This window comes from Paroedura picta, chromosome 9 (genome assembly GCF_049243985.1).
Source record: "Paroedura picta isolate Pp20150507F chromosome 9, Ppicta_v3.0, whole genome shotgun sequence".
In the NCBI taxonomy this organism is placed as follows: Eukaryota; Metazoa; Chordata; class Lepidosauria; order Squamata; family Gekkonidae; genus Paroedura; species Paroedura picta.
Window position 1 is genome coordinate 46,326,129 of NC_135377.1, and position 20,989 is coordinate 46,347,117.

The 20,989-nt window shown below is 41.6% G+C and overlaps 1 protein-coding gene across 2 annotated transcripts; it reads right to left on the reverse strand.

Moving 5' to 3' along the window:
- Positions 1-707: 707 nt before the first annotated feature.
- ENOSF1 (enolase superfamily member 1) lies at positions 708-18,696 on the reverse strand. Of its 2 annotated transcripts, XM_077352652.1 has the most exons (16): positions 18,516-18,695; positions 18,016-18,124; positions 13,877-13,992; positions 12,821-12,907; positions 12,044-12,070; positions 10,577-10,649; positions 10,185-10,223; positions 9,588-9,670; positions 8,069-8,103; positions 7,048-7,135; positions 5,041-5,175; positions 4,327-4,368; positions 2,961-3,090; positions 2,601-2,700; positions 2,306-2,387; positions 708-1,260 (listed from the first exon to the last, which is right to left on the reverse strand). In XM_077352652.1, the coding sequence occupies exons 1-16, from the start codon at positions 18,597-18,599 to the stop codon at positions 1,150-1,152; spliced, it is 1,341 nt and encodes a 446-aa protein (XP_077208767.1). In that variant the 5' UTR covers positions 18,600-18,695; the 3' UTR covers positions 708-1,149. The 2 variants fall into 2 exon arrangements, with proteins under 2 accessions (XP_077208767.1, XP_077208766.1); XM_077352651.1 differs by lacking the exon at positions 18,016-18,124 and having other exon boundaries at positions 18,516-18,696.
- Positions 18,697-20,989: the final 2,293 nt, after the last annotated feature.

Here is a 20,989-nt window from a genome sequence, read left to right on the forward strand (position 1 = left end):
TAAAAAGAGGTTGAATAAGTGAGGAGAAAGTTTATTAGCCCACATCCACTCCAAAACTGCCTCCAGGCAGTGATGCGTAAGACAAAGCTAAGTCATCTGCATATCTCTGAATCTCTAAGTCAGCCCAAATCTCTGAATGAATTCACCAAACTGTTTCATGTAGATGTTAAAAAACACAGGGGAAAGGATGTAAATTTGTGGGACCCAAAGGAACTGCACAACAGTCTCCCAACCACCACCTTCTAAAATTACTCTCCAGGTGAGATTGGAACCACTACAGCAGGGGTAGTCAACCTGTGGTCCTCCAGATGTTCATGTACTACAGTTCCCATGAGCCCCTGCCAGCATTTGCACTACAGAACAGTGCCTCCCAGTCTAGACAGGAAGTCCAGAAGGCTACCATGATCAATGGTACTGAAAGCTCCTGAGAAGTCCAGGAGACTCACTCTCCTGTCCATATCCTTGTGCAAGTCATCCAACAGAGTGACCAAGGCTGTTTCTGCCCCAGGCCTAAAGCCACACTGGAAGAGTCTGACCCCAGTTCCTTGCAACCCATGTTTCCTTGCTGCAATCAGGCTTTTCAAGCTACCAAGCATCTGCTGGATTTGCATACTTCTTTAATTCTACATAAGAATCTTGACCTCTTTTGTAAGTGTGCACACCTTAGAAAACACTCTCAAACAAATCATAGCTAAATATGCAGCACCTGGTTATACAGCTGGTTTATTTGAAACTTTCAAACACAGAAACCAGGCACAATAAACAAGGGATTCATTATATAATCCTGTAATTTCTTGAAATAGCTCCAGGAAAGATGAATCATGCGCTTCTTGAGCTTAAGCATTAAAAAGTTTAAGTTGATCAAAGATTCTATCATTTGGGACTGTGATCTATTTTGGTTTTGGAAGTACTCCAGTTACATAAAAGCATTAATTTGAATCTGAAATTTGCATGTAGTTCAGAAACAGCTATTCTGATTCTCCTTAAGAATCTTGACCTCTTATTGCAGGTGTGCACACCCAAGAAAACACTCTCAAACAATACAGATTTCCCCAGCATTCATAAAAGCAGCCATTTGAATCTGCAATCTTCTTGTTGTTCAGCAACAACGGCATCTCTGGGGCATCTAATCTTCAGCCACAGTTCAACCTATTGCAGTTGCATTTTATGTTCTGAAAGGAGCTTCTGCCAGACTTCTCCTTGTGGAAACTGGTATTTCCTTACCGATTCTTCTTTCATTTCATTGGAATATCCAGCTGCCTTTTATAAATGAAGAAATATTTTGTATTTGAACATATTACTCTAGCTCAGAGAAGAAATCTCTGCCCTTCAGCAGGCCTATTCTGTTCTGCAATCGTTCCTGGAACCTACTCTCATGAGCATTTTATGTGCTCAGAGAGAGCAAAGTTACACAGTTAAATAGAAAATATTTGCACTGAAGTTAATTCCCCCAAAGAATTTATGAACTTTTATATTTCTGTATAATTTTTTCCCCGAAAGCACCTGACCTTGTACAGACTGGTGATGAAACTCAGAATCCATATTAGCAAATTGATTATGTATAGAAGTCACACAACTTTCCCCACAACATATCAATACCAAGAGCAATGGCCCCAGGACGGAGATGCCTCAGACGGAAAAAGTCCCCTTGGATTAGTCCATGTATTGTAAGCTCATATACCTTAGGTACATGCTGCATTATGGTAATTTCAAAGGACAGAATGAAATGCCCACCCCCCCGCCAAGCTAGCCATATAGTCCAATCATAATGAAAACAAGGACAGCCTTGAATACCTTGAGGATGCACACTAGCTGTATCATCTGCCAGACTTAAGCCACCTCAATTTAAGGTGAAAGAGATATAAATTTTGTTTCCGCTAAATATAAATACTGCATCAACACTGCCTTTTAGTTCATATTATATCACAGACTGGATGTATTGATTGAAACTAGCAACAAAGCAATATTTAACACTACAGTAATTTTGAAAGAACCTCCACTTCAGCAGTTAAGTCCATAAATAGGAGATGGCCAAACATTGTGGTTTTGGAAAATACTAGAAACGGTGCTTTTAAAAAAATCTGATACAAAATCTATAGGAACTCCTTTGATTGCCCTTGCAAATGATGTTAGTATAGGGCTTGTATTTTAAAATAAACCCAAGAGCAACAACTGCAGACATCATGTCAGAAATATTTGGCTCTCCTTTTTTGTTTTCCTTAGCCCCCCTAGATGTTCATAGAGAAAACTTATCTTACAAGCTCATGGTTAGCACAAGATGTGTAGTTGCTCATGCCAGCAATACCTGGGGTGGTATATAGGATGCATTCTTGATTGTGACAGGATTCTTGAAATGTTCATGTAGATGGTCTACGTATTCACACATCCTATAGGTGAAAACAAACAGCAGGTTCAAGGTTCGTGTAGCTTCCTCTTTATCACTGGCTGCCTGCTAGAAGCATCCAGTTGATGGAAAAGCATTTAGTTACTGGCAAATTTGGCTTTCATTAACAAACCTAGGTTTCAATTATAAATACCAGAACCTTAGGTCATTCACAGGAGCTGCACTACAACACAGGAAGAACTGAGACATTACTAACCTATTCTTAAGGTTACTAGATACTGAAATGTAGTCAAATATGATCAAGTGTTGTACCAACTCGCAAAGGCCAACTCCTCCAGCATGAGGACAAACAGGAACTGAAAGGAAAAACATGATATCAGGTTCCTATTCACTAACGATAAGAAAAACCAAAAACAAGCAATTAGAATGTATAGCTACTTACTGGGGATTATTCATGCCTCTCATCTCTCTTAAAAAAAAAAAATTGCTGGGAAAAGCCCCGTCCCCTCAACTACAATATTTATCTGCTAGAACATACACAAAACTATGACTTAACATGACTGCTTCAGAAGAGAGAGGTTTTAAAGCAACACTGCAGTATTTTCAGGAGCCTTACTTTGAAACTTCTTGGCCATCAGTAGCACAGACAAGTTTTCATTGACGCTTCCCAGCCTGCAGCTATCCACTTGGACAAAGCTCAAGGCCCTTGCCTGGAGGAGCTGCTTAAATATCACTCTGTTATGACACTGCAGACAGGGAAAACAAGACCCCAATTATTCAGGGGTTTTCAGTTCTCATGTGCAATATGACATCAAAGATAATGTACCATCACAGCTTCTACAAAACATAAGGTGCTTTATGGAATACCTCATTGGTTACATGCAGTGTGTTTAAGGGTACATGATGCAAAGGGGAGGGTTTTGTTTTTGTTTTTTACTTTGTGTACATACTGAATGACTGTTTTGCTTCTGGGGGACCACATGTCAAGCGTGGTGTGGTAATTAACTATATTACCAATCAGTGGACCGGCAATTATTTGCAGAAGGCATCTCGTTTTCCTTCCTCCACTACTTCCTCCACTACTCACCATAATAGGGGCATGAGGGCATGCTCCTATTATGTCTAGAACTGCTGGGGGGGGGAGGAGCAGACAATATGATCATTATATGAATCCTTCCTATATTTTATGCAGTACATACACCACTAAAGAATCTTTTTGTTGTCTCCCTTATGTCATGACTGTATGGGGACAGGCAAGCTTGAGCCCATCTGTATATGAAAAGGCACTTAAGTGACTGGAGCTGTCCTTTTTCATGCAGCAAAGACAACTACTGTTCTGTTTATGTGGAATCAACAAAGGAGTGATGTCTTCTAGGGCAGTGGTCCCCAACTGAAGCAGCCAATTAGCTTGCAGCCCGGTAAGCTTCTCGCTGGGGGGGGGGGGAGAGGTAAGTGTGGTTGCCTGAAAGCTGGCGGCACAAACAAGCATACACGTTTGCACCCAAAGGGGGCGCAAACACACACGCGTGGCAGTTTTGCACATGTGCACATGTGCAGAGCTGTTGCGCATGCGCTTTTGTGCACCTTCCTGGAGCACAAACACATGCGCAGCCCAGCCTGGCGCAATTGCACACGTGGGGTGGATCTGCACATGCGCATTTGCATGGGGCTGCTGCGCATGCGCAGGACTCCGGGTCGCCCTGTCCCCCCCATCCCTTGGCAGTAGTCTGCAACCTGAAAAAGGGAACTGATCTCAACAAAAATATTGTCCAAATAAGCATGGGTGGAAGGGTGATTGGAAGGTATGAAATGATTACTAATTCCATAATCTCAGGAACAGTAACTGTGATGCTTCCAAAACATTTATTTATTTATTTGGATTTCTATACCACCCATTCCTCGTGGCTCTGGGCGGTTTACATTGAATACTGAATAACTTTTACATGGAACATCAAGTTATAATAAAGGGTCAATACACTTACTTGTTCTCCTGTTGCAACACCAATTCCTAGTGGGGCCAAAGCCTACAATGAAAGAAAGTTCATAAAAGGGCACAAATTAATGAGTATTCTCCAATGCAGCTATTCTCTCTAGAAAACCAAAATATGTTTCCGTGACTATTACGTGATTAGTAGAAAACTCAAAGAAAACTAATTAAGTGTTAGCAGGGTATTTTTGCTTAATCAATTAGGTGTGAATAGTGACATAAGTGGGTGTGCACCACATCAAGAGCGCATTTGAATCCAGTTATTTATGCATAGATAAGTCCCACTGAAGCTTAACCATGTTGAACTCCATGTTGGACTCTGGCCACAAGGTACATGTGGGACCACTGGAGTCCTAATAAGTTTTGATGACAAATCCTTGGCTAGTGTAATATTTCTAATATAATTTGAACTTTTAATCCAAACACATTAAATAGTGAGTCATATATATTTTTGGGTCTTTGCTGGTTGGCTTGAACACGCCAGCTCTTATTAAAGCCTTCAAAAATATGTTACTCATTTAAATTTAATGGAATACATGCCACATATGTGACAGGATCCTGTGGAAAGTCTATTTTAATTATTTCTGACAACCCATTCAGCCTGATCTTTGAGCTCTCTCTAAGGTCGCCCCCTCATCTACAAATCATCCTAGTTCTCTAGTGTATAGCAACTCTGCTGTCCTACTGAGACCAAAACATGCCCTCTGACCTTAGAAATGGTTGCGTGCCCAAGAATATCATCAGGGGAAGTTGGTTCCTCAATCCATAGTGGCTGGAATTCAGCTAGTTTAGCAACCCACTGTATGGCTTCTTCTACTTCCCACCGTTGGTTAGCATCCAGCATCTGAGAATAGTTACAGACTGAATCAATTCTGTGAAGCTATTGTGTGCATTGCTATAACAACCATAATGTTGATTTGGAAAGCATCAAGAAAATGAGCCAAGCTCGTATGAGGCAGTCTAGCATCCTCCTGCCGAGTTGCTAAACAATCTGATCATGTAGCATCTGCTAGCCAACAGTTGCTAAAATCCATTAAATTAAAGAAACAAAATACAATCAAATGTAAGAATCAAGCATATTAGTAAACCAAACATCTAATTTGTTGTGACATATAAGGGACTCCTGTTAGCTTGTTATAAAAACTGAAAATATAATGGCTATCGCATTATGTCACACAACTGTCATCATGTATTTCCATAATATTTTAACTGGGAACTGCAAGTCTTCTACAATTAATAAGAGAGTTTACAGGCTATGTGTTGCTGTCAGTCAATGCAACTGTGCATGTGTTTAATTCCTGATGTCAGGAGGTTGTGTTTCCCTAGGAGACTATTCATGCATACCTGGAGTATGTTAAAAAGTGACTATCATACAAAAGGAAATGGTATTTCCATGTGAGTCCCTGTTGATTTTTAATATTATATTTGCAATGCATCATAAAGAAATGCAGAATTCCTAGATGTTCCAGGAGGAACAAAGGAAAGCTCAGGGGCACTTCAGATGAAAATTAAGTTCATGAAATGGTCAGAGGTGCTTGGCATGCTGGATGTGGCCAGCTGGCTGCTCTAGGATCAGAGATGCACATTCTAAAGCAAACATATGCTGCTAAGGTCTCAGCTTGGTTCTTGCTTAGATTGGAAGATGCCTGGGAGCCATATACGAATTGCTCTGAACTGTAAGGAATGTAATAAATGAAGTGTAATAAATAAATGAGCAGCGATATATTTATATTGGGTTGGATCCTGCAAATTTTTAAGCCGCCCCATAAGATCTTTTAAAGAATTCTACATTGCATACTCAAAGGAAGGCTTCCCTCAACCTTTCAGGAAGGCTGTACCTCAGCAAGTGGGGCAGCAACGGGAAAGGGTCAGAGCTGGGACTGTAACTTATAATTTCAAATGTGAGGGACTTTTAGGACTCAGCAAAGGCTAAAAATATTCTGGCTATCAGTCCTTAGACAATAAATGTCAGTAATCTCCAAAATAATATAAACAGTGAAAGTGACACAGGTTTCTCTGTGTTTAAACATGTTTTTTTTAAGCTTAAAATAATCAGAATCTAATTGCAAAACTAAGAAGATGCCACCAACATTGCACCTAAAGCAAAATTCAGAGCAAATTTTGAAGGTTCATCTTGGGACATCTACTGAATTCAGGGAAATCTGAATAGTTTAAATAACACAAGCAAAAAATCTCAGATTGCTTGTGGATTTCAAATCAGGAACTGTTCCATTTGTGAAACAACGTCTAACTCAGTTCCTAATATGCTAGGTCTACAATAGCCTTTATTGCAGTATAGAAAATTGATTGATGAGACAAACATTTGTACTGTTTGAAATTCCTCAGAAGCCTGGGAAAATCAATTTCTGAGAGCTTAACATAAATGCAGAAAACACTTGATACCCAAATTTTATGCCTATTTTAAATAACTTGAATTTAATTGCCTGTGTCACAATTTGAAGAATAAAAATTTTATATTAGAAAATATTTCGGCAAATATCGTAGCCAAGTTCGTTACAGTAGACACTCAACTGGAAATCAGGACTTTAGATTTGACAATGTATAATGTGATAAGAGAAATGGCTGGTCTACTTCTAGTTCAACAAACACCATCACCAAACACACATAGGTGATTTTAATGTTCACATGACAATAATACACAACACGCTTTTCTATTTAAATGGCACCTTAGATTAATTTATGTCTATATATATACCAGTATATTTTCAGGTCCAATCATTTCTCTAACAAGTTTGCATCTCCGAATGTCATCCTGGAGATCTGCTCCAACTTTCACTTTGAACCTAGAGATGTATTTACAATAAAACATATGAATTACTCTAAGATGTATAAAAGGTAGACAGCAATGGTTTCCTCTCTGCAATCAACTTATTGAGACTGAACAACATTACATAGGACCATTTATATCCTTATCCATTGTTCCTGTTAATATTTGTGAAACCTTGGGGGGTGGAACCTGTCCGGGGTGTCCGAGTTGGAATAGGGCCAATCAGCCCTGCCCCTACAGCTCCCGCCCTCCTTTCCTGGACGGTAGCCACTTTGTTCTCAGACGCCTGAGAAAGACACACAGAGACACAGAGAGCCCTGCTAAACTGCAAACGAGCCCTGATTACCTGCTATGGCTCCTGATGCGAGAGAGAGAGAGAGATAGACAGACAGATACAAACTGCAAATAAGCCCCAAACTGCAAACAGCCTTGATTCCCTGCTACGAACAAGCCCTGATTACCTGCTATGGCTCGAGAGAGAGAGAGAGAGAGCTGCACCTGCCAGGATCCCCTGGGTCATAGCGCCCATTGTATTCCTGGTTGCAATGGGCTTTCATGCTAGCATATATATAATGGTATATATATATATATATATATATATATATATATATATATATATATATATATATATATATATATATATACCATTAAACTTAGATAAGCCCATTTAGAAAAGCATAAAAAAAATTAGTGCTTTCCGAGAATTTTTAACATGTCCACCTAGAACAAACTAATTTAGACTAAGTTCAGATTGGGCACGTAACTTTTTTCAAGATGAGACCCACTCTGGGCATACAGCAGCGTTTTTACAACCCACTGTGGCGCAGGACGGTATCCCTAACCCTGAGTGCACTTTTTATTTTCATTTCTCCTTACAAACCCAGCCTTCCCTGTCATGTGTTTCCTGCACATCGAGGAAGTGAAATTCAGTACAGCAACTGCTTCATACCTGGTCCAGCCATCCTTCAGAGCTTCAGTACACAGCTGTCAAAAAGGTTACAGCAGTTATGTACATATATAGTAAGTGTAAACAAACATTTGATCAAAACTTTCAGCTGCCTTTGTTAAGCTGTTAAAAGGGCATTCCATTTTAGGTAGCACCATGTTTTACACAGGAATAATGAGTTGGATTTGACCCTTCCATAACATAAATAATGAGGCTGTGAAAAACCCTTTTGCCACCCTCCCATATCCAGTGCAGTACTGAAAACCATAAAAGGCTCAGAAGCCCTCAGAGTGGGATCCAGCCCAGGCTAGGGCACGACAGGAAAGGAACAGAAATTGCACTTCTTCCCATCCCCTCCTTGTACAACTTGAGGAATCTCTGTGAAGAGAGCAAAAGCTCATGCAAGGATGGATTTCAGCTGATTCCGCCTTCCTTCAGTCCGTCTCCATCACAGATGCATTCCATAGTGTCCCTGGGGCTCCCTTAATCCTCAGCAGCAGTTTTAGTGGGAGCACAGGGATTTTCCTTGGGAAAGTGAAAATGGTAGAGACTCAATTCTATATATATAAATATATACATGGACTTCAAGTGTTCTACCAGAATGTGCTTCCTAACATGCAGTTGCGTGTCTATGGCTTTTCCTTGACTCTTCAGTTCCAAATGCTGCCACAGATGTGGCTCCCTGGCTTTCAAAAACAGCTTCTTGTGGGGGTGCAGGGGGCTGCATAAGTCAAAGAGATAAGAAAGCTCCATTTCACAAGCAGAACTCTGTCTGTGGTTGTTAGGATCTAAATCTCTTTGGTTTCTTGGCATTGCTATTGTTGCTTTGAAAAAGTTAATAGCTCACCCACACAACCCCAACACATAGTTCATGAGAGCCAGCCTCATGTAGAATATGAAAAAGAATTTACACATGCACAGTACTACACAATTTCATTCTTTCATGAGACCTGTCTACAACAAAAACAAAAGAAGGTCAAGAAATAAATTTGTATTTGTTTTCTTAGAATGGCTGCCATTAGGCTGTATCTAACCAATTCATTCATTCATTCATTCATTCATTCATTCATTCATTCTTAGTACACTGCAGCTGTGCCTCTTTGGTACAGCTATAAAACCATGCAGGTACTTGCACCCTTGGTTTAGACCAGGAGTAGTCAAACTGCGGCCCTCCAGATGTCCATGGACTACAATTCCCATGAGCCCCTGCCAGCAAATGCTGGTAGTCCATGGGAATTGTAGTCCATGGAATTGTAGTTTGACTACCCCTGAAGTTCCATGTACTATAGGAAGGTAGATAATTGGGAGACTTCACACAATACTGCCATGGTTATGTCTAAGCTAGCCTCAGGGATGGATGGATAAAGACAGAGACAGACAGGCAGACAGACACCAAATCAGGTAGTACCTGACATCAATTAAATGGAACTTGGTAATGCCTAAACTGGTTATGTTTGCTAAATATTTCTGCAATGAAATGAAAGGAGAGGTCTAAATGAGAAGACTGTGGAAGAGGCCCAACCTGTTTTAGTTGCTGGTCTGAATAGCCAAGCCAGGCACATGATGTGGTATAAGCTGGGTAGCCATGTTTTAGCATTTGTTCTTCTATAAAGATACAAAGTGTCACAAGAGGTCAAATGCAGTTTGTATACAACTTTGGAAAAAATACAGCTGGATTCCCTACAACTGCACTAAAATGACTGTCAGAAAAGACCCTTGCAACAAATGATAACCTTGGTATTCCATAAGGTATCACGGCTTTTCCAGATTAGAGTGCTAGACTACAGCCAGAGAGACCTAGGATCAAATCCCTACTCTGTCACGGTGACTTTGGACCATATACTTGCACTTGGCATGACCTACTTCACAAGACTATTGAGAGGATAAAATGGGAAAAGAGACTTTTTACAGCATCCTAAGGTCCTTAGAAAATGAGGTGGATAAAACCCAACCAACCAATCAATAAAGAAGCCAGGATCTCTGTATCATTTCAGAAAGTCTTCACATATAGCATCTGTCCTGCAATGCACTGTGATAAGTGGGAAGTCAGCCACCAAATTCCATTCCCAGATTCTGAAGAGCTTTCGAGGATGCGATAAGAATTTAAGACCTTGCTTACCTCTTTCTTTTTTCCCCACCAGGCCATTCTGAAGTATTGCTAGTTGTGTGGAAAGAGAAATTGCAATCTTCAACCAAAATGTTATGTTATCTCTTTGTTATTTTTATAAAGTAAAATTGAGGTACTGAGCATCTTTGAAATGAATGGGACTGCATTAGCCATGCACATACTTAGACAGTGGGTATTCTGGAGTTACTGGAGCACTGAAGATAAGAGCATGAGCTACGAACTATATTTCTCTGTTCAAACTTCAGCTTAGGCACTTATTCACTGGTCAACAAGCCATTATCTTTCAAACTTTTATCTCCCTTTACCCCCCCCCCCATCACTGCAGCAGTCTATAGCAGTCTGAAATAAGATAGAGTAAGTTTAGTTCCTGTAACATAACTCACTATAAGCTTCTTCTTCTGTCAGTGCATCAGTAATATATCTGAAATCTATGCAAGATAACAGTTGTTTGGGATCCTGGAAAAAGAAGAAACAAGTTAGATATATAGCTTGACTAATGAAATACCTCTTCACCAAGTAATCTAGATGACTTATGCACAACTCTTTCACCTAAATCCAGTTTTTAAAATGTTAACACTTCTTTTACTATTGCTTTTTAATTAGGCTCAGGCTTGGTTCCTCTGGTAAGGATCAGGTTGTTGGTGATTCAGTATAAGGCAGTTTGATGTGTGATGGGAACTGATCATGGACACCCATCAAGGGCCACCAGTCACATATATCTTCCTCATTGTGCATAGCTGGGGTAGTAGGCTGGACTATGTCTTACTCTGCAAATGATGACACATTAGAGTAGTGGGCAACAAGATATGATGCTTGGTTTGAAAATGTTATTGTGATACAATCTTATTAAAATGTGCAGATACTCTGTGGCAATATCCTGCTGGTGATACTAGAAAATTCTAATCAGTGTGGGAATTAATCATAAACATAAACTGGGAGTATCAAAAGATTAGAAAAGAGCAAGAGCCCATACCCTGCCCCAAATTTTGTTAGTCTTTAAGGTGCTTCTGGGTTCTTTCTCTTTTCTATTGCCACAGAGAGACTAACATGGCTACCCATCTTGATCTATCAAAGGATTAGCTGACTGTAACCTGATTCTGTGGATCTCAGGCTCTACAATAGACAATATATACTGAGAAATGAATACAATGTATGAAAGCAACTATCTGCTATCACTATAAGTATAATGACAAGGTTTTATGCTGAGGACAATTTGCTTTACAAAACAGACCTTAACTAAATCAAAAAATACAATGCCAAAATGTGCATATTGTATAAGATGCAGCAGCTACTGTATACCCTCATCTGTATTTATCACTTTTTGAGGGCCAAGACATCTCTCCCATCATTTAGTGGCTTACTTACTTTTTCTTCACATTTAATTATCTGTACAATCCTATGTAGAGTTACACTACTCTATTGAAATTAATGGTCTTAGGCTTGAGTAGCTCTGTACAGGACTGCAGTGTAAAAGCTTTAAATGTTTAAAGTTCACAAATTACATAGTAACTAATTTAAGAATAGAAGCAGTTGCAATGAATCCTCAGACCTCTTTAAATATTGGCATCTCTTTATTACTGCACTTTATAGGAATGAATTTTTAATGTCAGTAGGAAGGTAAACTTACATCTGCAGATATTCATAGACTGTAGTTCAAGGCAGAAGCAGTTTCTCAGGACAATTCAGGAAGTGAACACCACAGGAATAATACAGTAAACCACAGTCTACAAAGCCTTTTACCTTTAGAGGAACTACACTAGCCATGTAATGCTGAATCACAGTTCCATACCTACTAAGATTAATGTAGCACACCAGGAATATAAATCAATAATAGATTTTTTTATCCTTACCATGTCAACCAGCAACTTCCAAAGAGGCTTTAAAAAAGAAACAAACCATTTATGCTGAAGTTATCTCACAGGAAACTTTGAACGCATACAGCAATTACTATGGTCAATGACTAGGTCGCATTATATATTTATTTTCTCTCTTTCCTTATTTCAACCCCATGGTAGACCTGATAGGGACATGTAAGATAGGAAGTGTGAAATGAAAGCTGCCTTTAATTTAGAACAGATTTGACAGCTAGAAGACTCTTCTCACTTCTTCAGATATGAGTAGGTTCAGTAAAAGGGCCAAGGCTTCCCTGGTGCCAGGCTGGGGTTTCCTGCCTTGCTCTGCCAGGCTGGGCTCTTTGAAAGAAGTAGTTATATTTAATGCAGCTCCTATGAGTTTGAGCAGAAAAAAATTGTGTGTGGCTTGATTTCTAGAACCTGATTTCTAGTATTTCCAGGGACACCCACAGCAATTCTCTATATGCATTTGGCAAAGGTAGGCTGGTGTCCATTACTTGGAAACAACTATATTTATTTCACTGAAACAAAACTGAAACACTCTAGCTATTCTATTTAAAAATGCATTTTATAAATGAAGACTGCAGCAATTTAAAACAGATTGCAATACTATTTCAAATTGTACCTTCTCAAATATTAGCAAAATTCCTTTGTATTTACTTCATTATTTATTATTCTGAACCATGGAAAAATTTTATTTTGAATTTGTTGAATGGTATAACCAATGGAGATATTACAAGAGTACATTCTTGCCCATTTATTCAAAACCATTACCTTCCCTTCTTGTTTAGCCCACAAGTCCCAGACAGCATTCAAAATGGCAGCTGTGGCCAAATGCACAGCTCCTTTCTCTGGACCAATCTGTCGATAAAACAAACACGTGGATGTGAAAAAAGAGAGACAGTTTCATTTCTGCGATCAGGCACTCATCACACTAAAGTCTGTTTAGTTAATTTTTACAAACATAGATTACTATATTGCATGTTAGGTGGACTGCTCTTGATGATAACTGGAACACTTTCAACAGTTTGAACTTTCAACAGTTCAAAATGCAATCCCAAAATGAATAACATCTGTCTAATCATGTCATCCTAAAATAGCTTCATTTGCTTCTGAACTCAACTGAAGGTGCCATTTCTTATTACTAAAACTTTTCATGACTTGGGACCCACAAATCTGAAGGACTCTCTCTTAGTTTATCAACTATACTCATCCAATTATGCTTTCCCTGACTTGCACAGTTGGCCACAACTAGCTCATATGCCTCTTCTTTTCTATAGGGAGATCTCAAAGTTCCTATCACTGCTTCTGGCACAAATGGTCTCAACAGTGTTTCTTTTTTAAAGATTCAATGGCATATTTTAATATATATTAGCACTCTGTGAGTGTATGTATGGTTTAATGAGTTTTATGAGCGATGTTAATGTTCAGGACACAGCTGGCTTTTAGAAGGCAAGATGGGATATAAATGTTTCCTAGTAAATAAATAAAAATATCTTGTGCCTACTACTTAGAATTCTACCCAGGAATATTCTTGGATTCTTTGGGATCTGCACACAATAAGCCTTCAGTGAAGCTTTACTGAACAGGAATGCTGATAAAGAGAAGGCCAAAAGGAAGGGTACATTTTCTTTCAGCAGGAATACAAGAAGTCAAACCATATAAACATGTTTGGTTAACACAATGTACCCTGTTGCTTGTTGGATTTCCTGCTTGAGTTAGGTTTACTTTCCTATAGTACAACTGTTGGTGTAAGAAAATTAATTATACAGTTAAACTTTTTACATTCACCCATTACTTTTTATTAAATGATGCTGTACAATATCTTACCCATCGGAGCTGTCCATCACTGGTGAGTTGTCTATAGAACCCTCGAAAATTACTGATGATTTCATCCAAGTCTTTATTAACCACATGGACAGAAAGTGCATTGACTGCACAGACAACTGCAAAACACACCAGGTTGTCATCACATTCCACAGACTTGTCAGACTCTGTGTAAATGCATTTGATTTAGTCTGAACAAACCACCTCTCTCATCAACTTTATTTATTTTTATTTATTTATATTGAGGCTTATAGGGCAACCCTTTCCAAATGGTCTTGGGATGGCTCACAACAGTGTTTAACAATTAAAAACCTATACAAATTTCTAAAAATTAAAATAATCTAAAATCATTACATACTATAAGAGTTATGATAAAGGACTAGATTTCACAGAATAGGCAAATTAGAGGGCTAGTGTGATGCAATGGTTACAGCATTCAATTAAGAACAGGTACACCCAGGTTCAAATCCGCCCTTTAACATTAAAAGCATTTTCTGGGTGACCTTGGATCAGTCACAGTCCGTCACATTGCTGCTTCACAGGGCTGTTGTTAGGAGGGGGAAATGAGGTGTGGCACCCTGAGCTCCTTCAAGGAAGATTGAGATAAAAATGGAACAAGTAAGGAAGATGAACATATATCTCTGAGAAAAATTAGAACAAAGGTAGTGCTTTAGATGAAGAATGAATGTGACTTTTAATCCATTGTTCTACATGTCCACTGAAGTCAATGGGAGAGATAGAATTTGGAATATCTTGTTATCTCCTTTGAATATGGTACTGCTGCTGGAGTTATGAGTTTCAGTTGTTGTCTTCTGCTTGATTCCTTAATCATTTATAAATCTGCCCTTCACAACTGGAACCCAATTTAGAATTTAAAAATCCATCAGAAGTTTGCTGAAACGAGAAAATATTCCTTTGAGGGACATCTTTCTGATCTGAAATATCTGACTATACATGAAGTTGCCTTGTGCTGATACCAATGTTTGGTCTAGCTATCAAGATCAGTATTATAGTAGCTCTCCAGGGCCTCATCACCTAATTCTGTTTCATACAGATGAAATATCAGCCATCCATCTGAACACCGCCCGTGGCGCCACGGGCGCCACGGACTAAATAAAAGAGTAAGGCGTTCTGGGGCGGGATGTGTCCGGGATGAGGAAGGGTCCGGATTGGACCCTTCCTCATGACAGACAATCGGAGGGAACAATCGGCAGGCGCAAAGCGCCTGCCGATTGCTCCCTCTGATTCCCAGCCCCAGCAACTGCGAGCCGCGCGCAGCGCGGCTTGCAGTTGCTCCTGGCCTGACGCCCGAGGGAACCCACGCAGGCCGCAGCCCCCGCGCACCACCCCCTCGCCCCCAACTTACAATGGTCTCCGCCGTCCTCGCAGCCGCTCCCGGCTCGCTTCCTGCCCCGGCTTCTGCAGCGCCGCCTCTCGCGTTATCGTGCAGCCAACAAGGTTCCAGGAAGAAACAGTCCACCAGCGGCCCTGCCAGCAAGCGGCCTGATGTGCGGGCGCGGCTCGCGGGCGCTGCTCGCGGGCGCGGCCCGGGCGCGGCTCGCGGGCGCGGCCCGGGTGCGGCCCGTGCCGGTCCCCAGCCTCAGAAAGGTTGGGGACCACTGCATTACAGAGTGCACAGATTTCAGAGTGCACAATGATTTCAGTTGTTAGCCAGGGCTGCCTACTTAGGCAGAGAGCCGCCGCCCGACAAGGTCAGTTTCTAGCGCCCGCTGTATTCGGCATACAGCGGGCTTAATTACTAGTCAATATATAAGCTCCATTTCAACATTCCAAACCAATGTAAATAATAAAAAACATAAAAATAAAATAATATGCAGAATATCTAATTTTAAATAATATAAAACAGCCAGTTTGGTGTAGTAGTTAGGAGTGCAGACTTCTAATCTGGTGAGCCATGTTCGATTCTGCACTCCCCCACATGCAGCCAGCTGGGTGACCTCAGGCTCGCCATAGCACTGATAAAGCTGTTCTGACCGAGCAGTGATATCAGGGCTCTCTCAGCCTCACCCACCTCACAGGGTGCCTGTTGTGGGGAGAGGAAAGGGAAGATGATTGTAAGCCGCTCTGAGACTCCTTTGGGTAGAGAAAAGTGGCATATAAGAACCAACTGTTCTTCTTCTAATTCTATAACAGCAGTAAAAGAGATACAAGGTTAAACAAAGCTGGACTCAAAAGAGCTATCCCAAATAAACTTTCAGCTCTTTGATAAAAAGGGGGTAAAGTAGATTTCACAGATTGGATGTTCCATAGGTCGGGGAGACCACTGGAAAGGTCTGGCCATGCATTCAATTTACCAAGCGCATTCAAGAGCTAGGGATTCAGTAACGTTAGTCCATATTTAAAATAAGAATTATTCATAGGAATATGAACTAAGTGAGAGAAATGAAAAAGAGTATAGAAGAAAGATACAAGGCACATGGTTTTGTTAGGGGGTATCACTGTGCAAGATTGTAGTGCAGCTTGAAACAGAGGGTGGATTGGATCTTCTTCATCCCATTTTACCTAATTCATTTCTTTACTACAGCGACTGTCCCGCATGGTTTTTATTGCTGTATCTCCCATGATCCTTAGACTAGCCTTTGGATGGTCAGAGATAATTCCCTTCTCCCTTTTTAGCAGTGGAGAAGCTGACTGGATCACACTCTATGATTTTGTCACTATTAGGCTGTGATCAAAAGGAGACTCAGATTACCAAACATTTGCTGTACTGAGCAGAAAACACAACAGATGGGTGATGTTTGTTTTGAACTGGAAGAAAAGCATCCAAAAATGACACAAAGAGGAAAGGAACAGATTTTTGATTATATTTGTGGAAACATCCTCAGCTGATTATTATTCATATTTGCATGATTTCATGCTATCATTTTATACCCATGTTGCTAGTATAGAAAATAAATCCTTGTTCTGTTTGAGACCAACACTTGCATAAAATGCATGATCCTCAATTATTCCTTGAAATATAATACAGATTGTTGGATGACTATAGCTCAGCCATGCAAATCTACAATAAATAAAAGTACAATATGTGCTGGCGTATAAGACTACTTTTCCCCCCTGAAAAACATGCCTCCAAGTGAGGGGGTCGTCCTATACACCGGGTGCACTTCAGTTGGGATAGACATAGCTGTCCATAGTGGCCCATAGTGCTGTAATATAATGTAACAAACTATATTTTGAGTGGAAATGTTGGGGGGGTCGTCTTATACGCCCAGTCGTCGTATACGCCAGCAAATATGGTAGATCAATATTTCTCAAAATAAAATGGGAGTGCAAATTCTTACTTAAAGCACCTGTAGAATACCTAGACTTAAAATCAACAACAATATTGAGTCTTAGCAGTGGTCTGTGGGTACCTCCTATAAATCTGCCACTTGTTCCTGCTCTAACCATAATGTGCAAGGGCAGAGGCTGAATGTGCAAACAGATGAGAAAGTTTGTCAGCAAGCACTTAAATATTAAACCTCTGAAGCCCCAAATTAAGCCCAAAGAAACAGGGATGAAAGCACTAGGCTAGTGACGCCCCTGTGCATCTCAAGTGCTAGCACCAGAATGGATTGGGCTAATGTACAAGAGCAAAGGCTTTCAAATATAATGCCCCTTACAAGATACCACTGTGGTTAAACTTTCTGATGGCAGGAGCTGTCATGTACATCAGTCCGGAGAATCTCCATGTTACACAACAGTAAGTGACAGCAGGACTTGCGAGCACATGAAGCTTTCTTATACTAATTCAGATTACAAGTATTATTTCCCTGAGTCTTCCAGTTCTTCCTAGCCCTTCTACTTGACATCCTGTAGCTGGAGAAGCAGGGGTCTGAATCTGCATGCCCAGTTTGTGCTCTCTCAATGAGCCACAGTCCCTGCCCTTAAGGTTGCCTGTTAACATATTGCACTACTAAAACGTAATCCAGGACCAGAGAGATTAATGTCCTGCCCTTCTCTATGATTTTGCAAAACAGAATTCTAATAGGTAACCAATTTGTACAAAGATCAATAATGTTCCTCCGTTTTCAACTTGCTCCTAGGGCCGCTCCCCTGAGAGAGACCATTTCCAAGCATTAGACTCATGTGTTCCTGGAGATTTAGGTTTAGTTTAAATTAGGGACAGAAAAACAACTCACCCACTTCAGTGCCTTTACCCAGCGTAAATGTTAATCCATAACCTTTCAGTCCATCAGAAGCATCAGTTTCTATGGTAACATAGGCTGCTGAATAATCTGGGTCAGGATGCTAAGGGAGAGGACAGACATACCCCCAAATAGCAGAAGCCACACAATATAACACAGGATCACCTGCATATCCAAAACTGCTTGCAATTGGTGGTGACTGGAGGGAGGGGTTCTCCCATGATGGTGTCAAAACTAATCGAGAGAAAAGCAGGTAACATCCTAGGATACCCTAAGTCCAATTAAGTGTTAGAGAGGCATCTCTGTCCACCGGTTTATCTTGGAGGGGAATCGGGAGCTTGAGAGGATTAGATCACTTTTGCCCACCCCAACCCCACTGGGCCAAATCTGGCTGATCTCTCATTGCTGCACGGCTCATTGCAGCGCCTCTGTGGCCCCTGCACGGGACTGACAAGAAGGCGGCCGGAGTGGGCCGGCTTAGAGGCCGCGCTTACCATAGCGTCGGAGCCATGGTGCGCCAGGGAAGTGGGGAAGCGGACGTCGCAGACGGTCAGCCTGGTGATCCGCCCTCTCGCCATGGCTCCGAGAAGAGGCCGCAACCACGGCGGCCCTCCTCCAGCGCCAAAGCGCCAGCCTTGCTGTCGATTGGGGCGGGGCAGGCTCGGAGAGGGAGCGGAAGCGGAGGAAAGGGACGCCCGAGGAGGGCCCGGGAGGACGAGCAAGTGCTGCAGAGCGGAAAAGGACTCTGGGCGTTGCACGCGGGCGCGCCATTCCTGGGCAGAACGCCTCACGGAAGAAAGAAGGCTTAAGTCAGCCTAAATATGTTTAGGCACTGCCGGGGTCGTCCAGGATCCTCGAAAACTTCACGGGCCTTTCGTTTGCATGCTGTTTTCTTCATAACTTCCTATATAAATGTAAACGACATGCTCCTGGCGAAGTGAGCTCCAGTCCGTGGAAGTTTAGCGTAGGGTAAAAAAATGTTTGTCTTTAAAGGGGCTGCAAAATGGCACTTGACGTACACGCGCGCATGAGAGGGATTCCTGTTTGTTTTCGCTTCAGTGGAGATTTTTGGCATGCAATTCCCGACGAAAACGACGAAGGAATTAGAAACTCATCCCCATATTGTCAAAGCACTGTGTGGTAATGGATGCCGTATCCTTGAGGACCGGTTTAAATCATTTCGTTTTCAATATACTCCCCCCCCCCCCCATGATTAGTACATTTGTACGAATGCCAAAAATTGAGTCCAATAGCACCTTTAAGACCAACAGAGAATTTATTCAAGGCGTGAGCTTTCGAGTGCATTTAGTCTGAGGAAGAGTGCATACACTTGAAAGCTCACGCCTTGAATAAATCTTTGTTGGTCTTAAAGGTGCTCTGGACTCTGCGTTGTGCTACTTCAGACCTACAGGGCTACCCATTGAATCGATCCTTGTACACACTTCACTCAGCTGTATCCAGAGCTGTTTTCTGCCAGCAAACAATTTCAACCTCCCAACACAAACAGCTCTAGAATACTATTAAGGTGCTGCCTTAGAAAATGAATTTCCTTTAGATAGCTTAGTTAAAGATCCTGTGCCTGACTCAAAAATTGCTCAATCGAGTTCTTTTTAGTACAACTACTTTAAGGTGACCAGATTTTAACATTGGTAAAGCAGGACACCATTGACGGGAAGGGTGATTAATAATTTGGTCTATATGGAGCAACAAAAATTTTCATAGAACGCATAGAACACAAAAATAGTGTTGTAATATATATATTTTTACTTGCAACATAAGTACAATTTGCCAGGTGCCCCCAGATGTCCCTCCAAAAGTGGGACAATCTGGTCACCTTTAAACTACTTAGAAAAAATTTACACAATAACATGGACAGGAAGCACCTGCTTAAGTATTGTTCTTTTCCTGCTATACAGCAGGGAAACATCTATGGGAGGGATCCTTCACTGTTGGATCTATGGGCACTTTTGGAGCTATGAGACTGCAGGTGCCGACCTTTTCAAGCCTGTGGGCATCTTTGGGACTCTGGTACAGGGTGGTGGGCACAATCACAAAATGGCTGTCACAGTAAGTAGAGCCACCCCCCCCCCCAGAGGAAGTCCAAGTGCAGGGGAGATGAAGGGTCATTTTAATAATACTGGGAAAGAGGGATAAGAAACTAAAACCAATGCTATGGTAGCAGCTGCTGCCAAAGCAATATTACTTGAGCATGTGCAGGCAATCACATTACCAGTGGGGTGAGAACCCCACACACTTTCTGGTAGGTGGGGGCTGAGTGAATTCTGTCTGGCCCAAGGTCACCCTGCGGGCTTCATGTGCAAAAGTAGGGAAGCAAACGTTCTCCAGTTTAGAAGCCACCATTTTAACCATTAGTGACTATGCAGGACCCCCCCCCCCCATTGAGGGAGAAAGGAAGAGCCAGTCTGCCTGCCCCTGACCTGTTCTCCTAAAGCAAGGAATGAAGCAGCTTTCTGCCTAACCAATTGGTTGCTTGCTGCTTTCCTCACCCTTGCATGGGGGCTCAAATATGCCAGGCACCACTTGCTTCCCCTTAGGTAGGCTGGAGGCTACTTCTCAATTTTCATGTGTAGCTCGAGTGGGCCAGGAACCACCTTGTATAGAGCTTAGGCTGACCAAGATGGACAACTGCAGCTTCTCTCACTTGTGCAGAGCCCAGGCAAGCTGAGCTGTCTCCCTCACTTTGCGCAGCCTGAACCAGGCACTATTGGTCCCCACACATCACATGGGTTAGCGATCCCCAACCTGTGGGCCGCGGAACACATGTGGTCCTTCGACTAATTGGAGGTGGGCCCCGAAGGATGCCTTCTCTCCCCCCCCCGGCCCTTTACTTCATCCCCCCCCCCCAGCCCTTTACAACACACTTCATTGATGTGGCATGTCTGTATCTTATTTTGAAGGGATGTTTAAACATTACCATAGTGATCAGAGAGCGCTAGGGCAGTGGTTG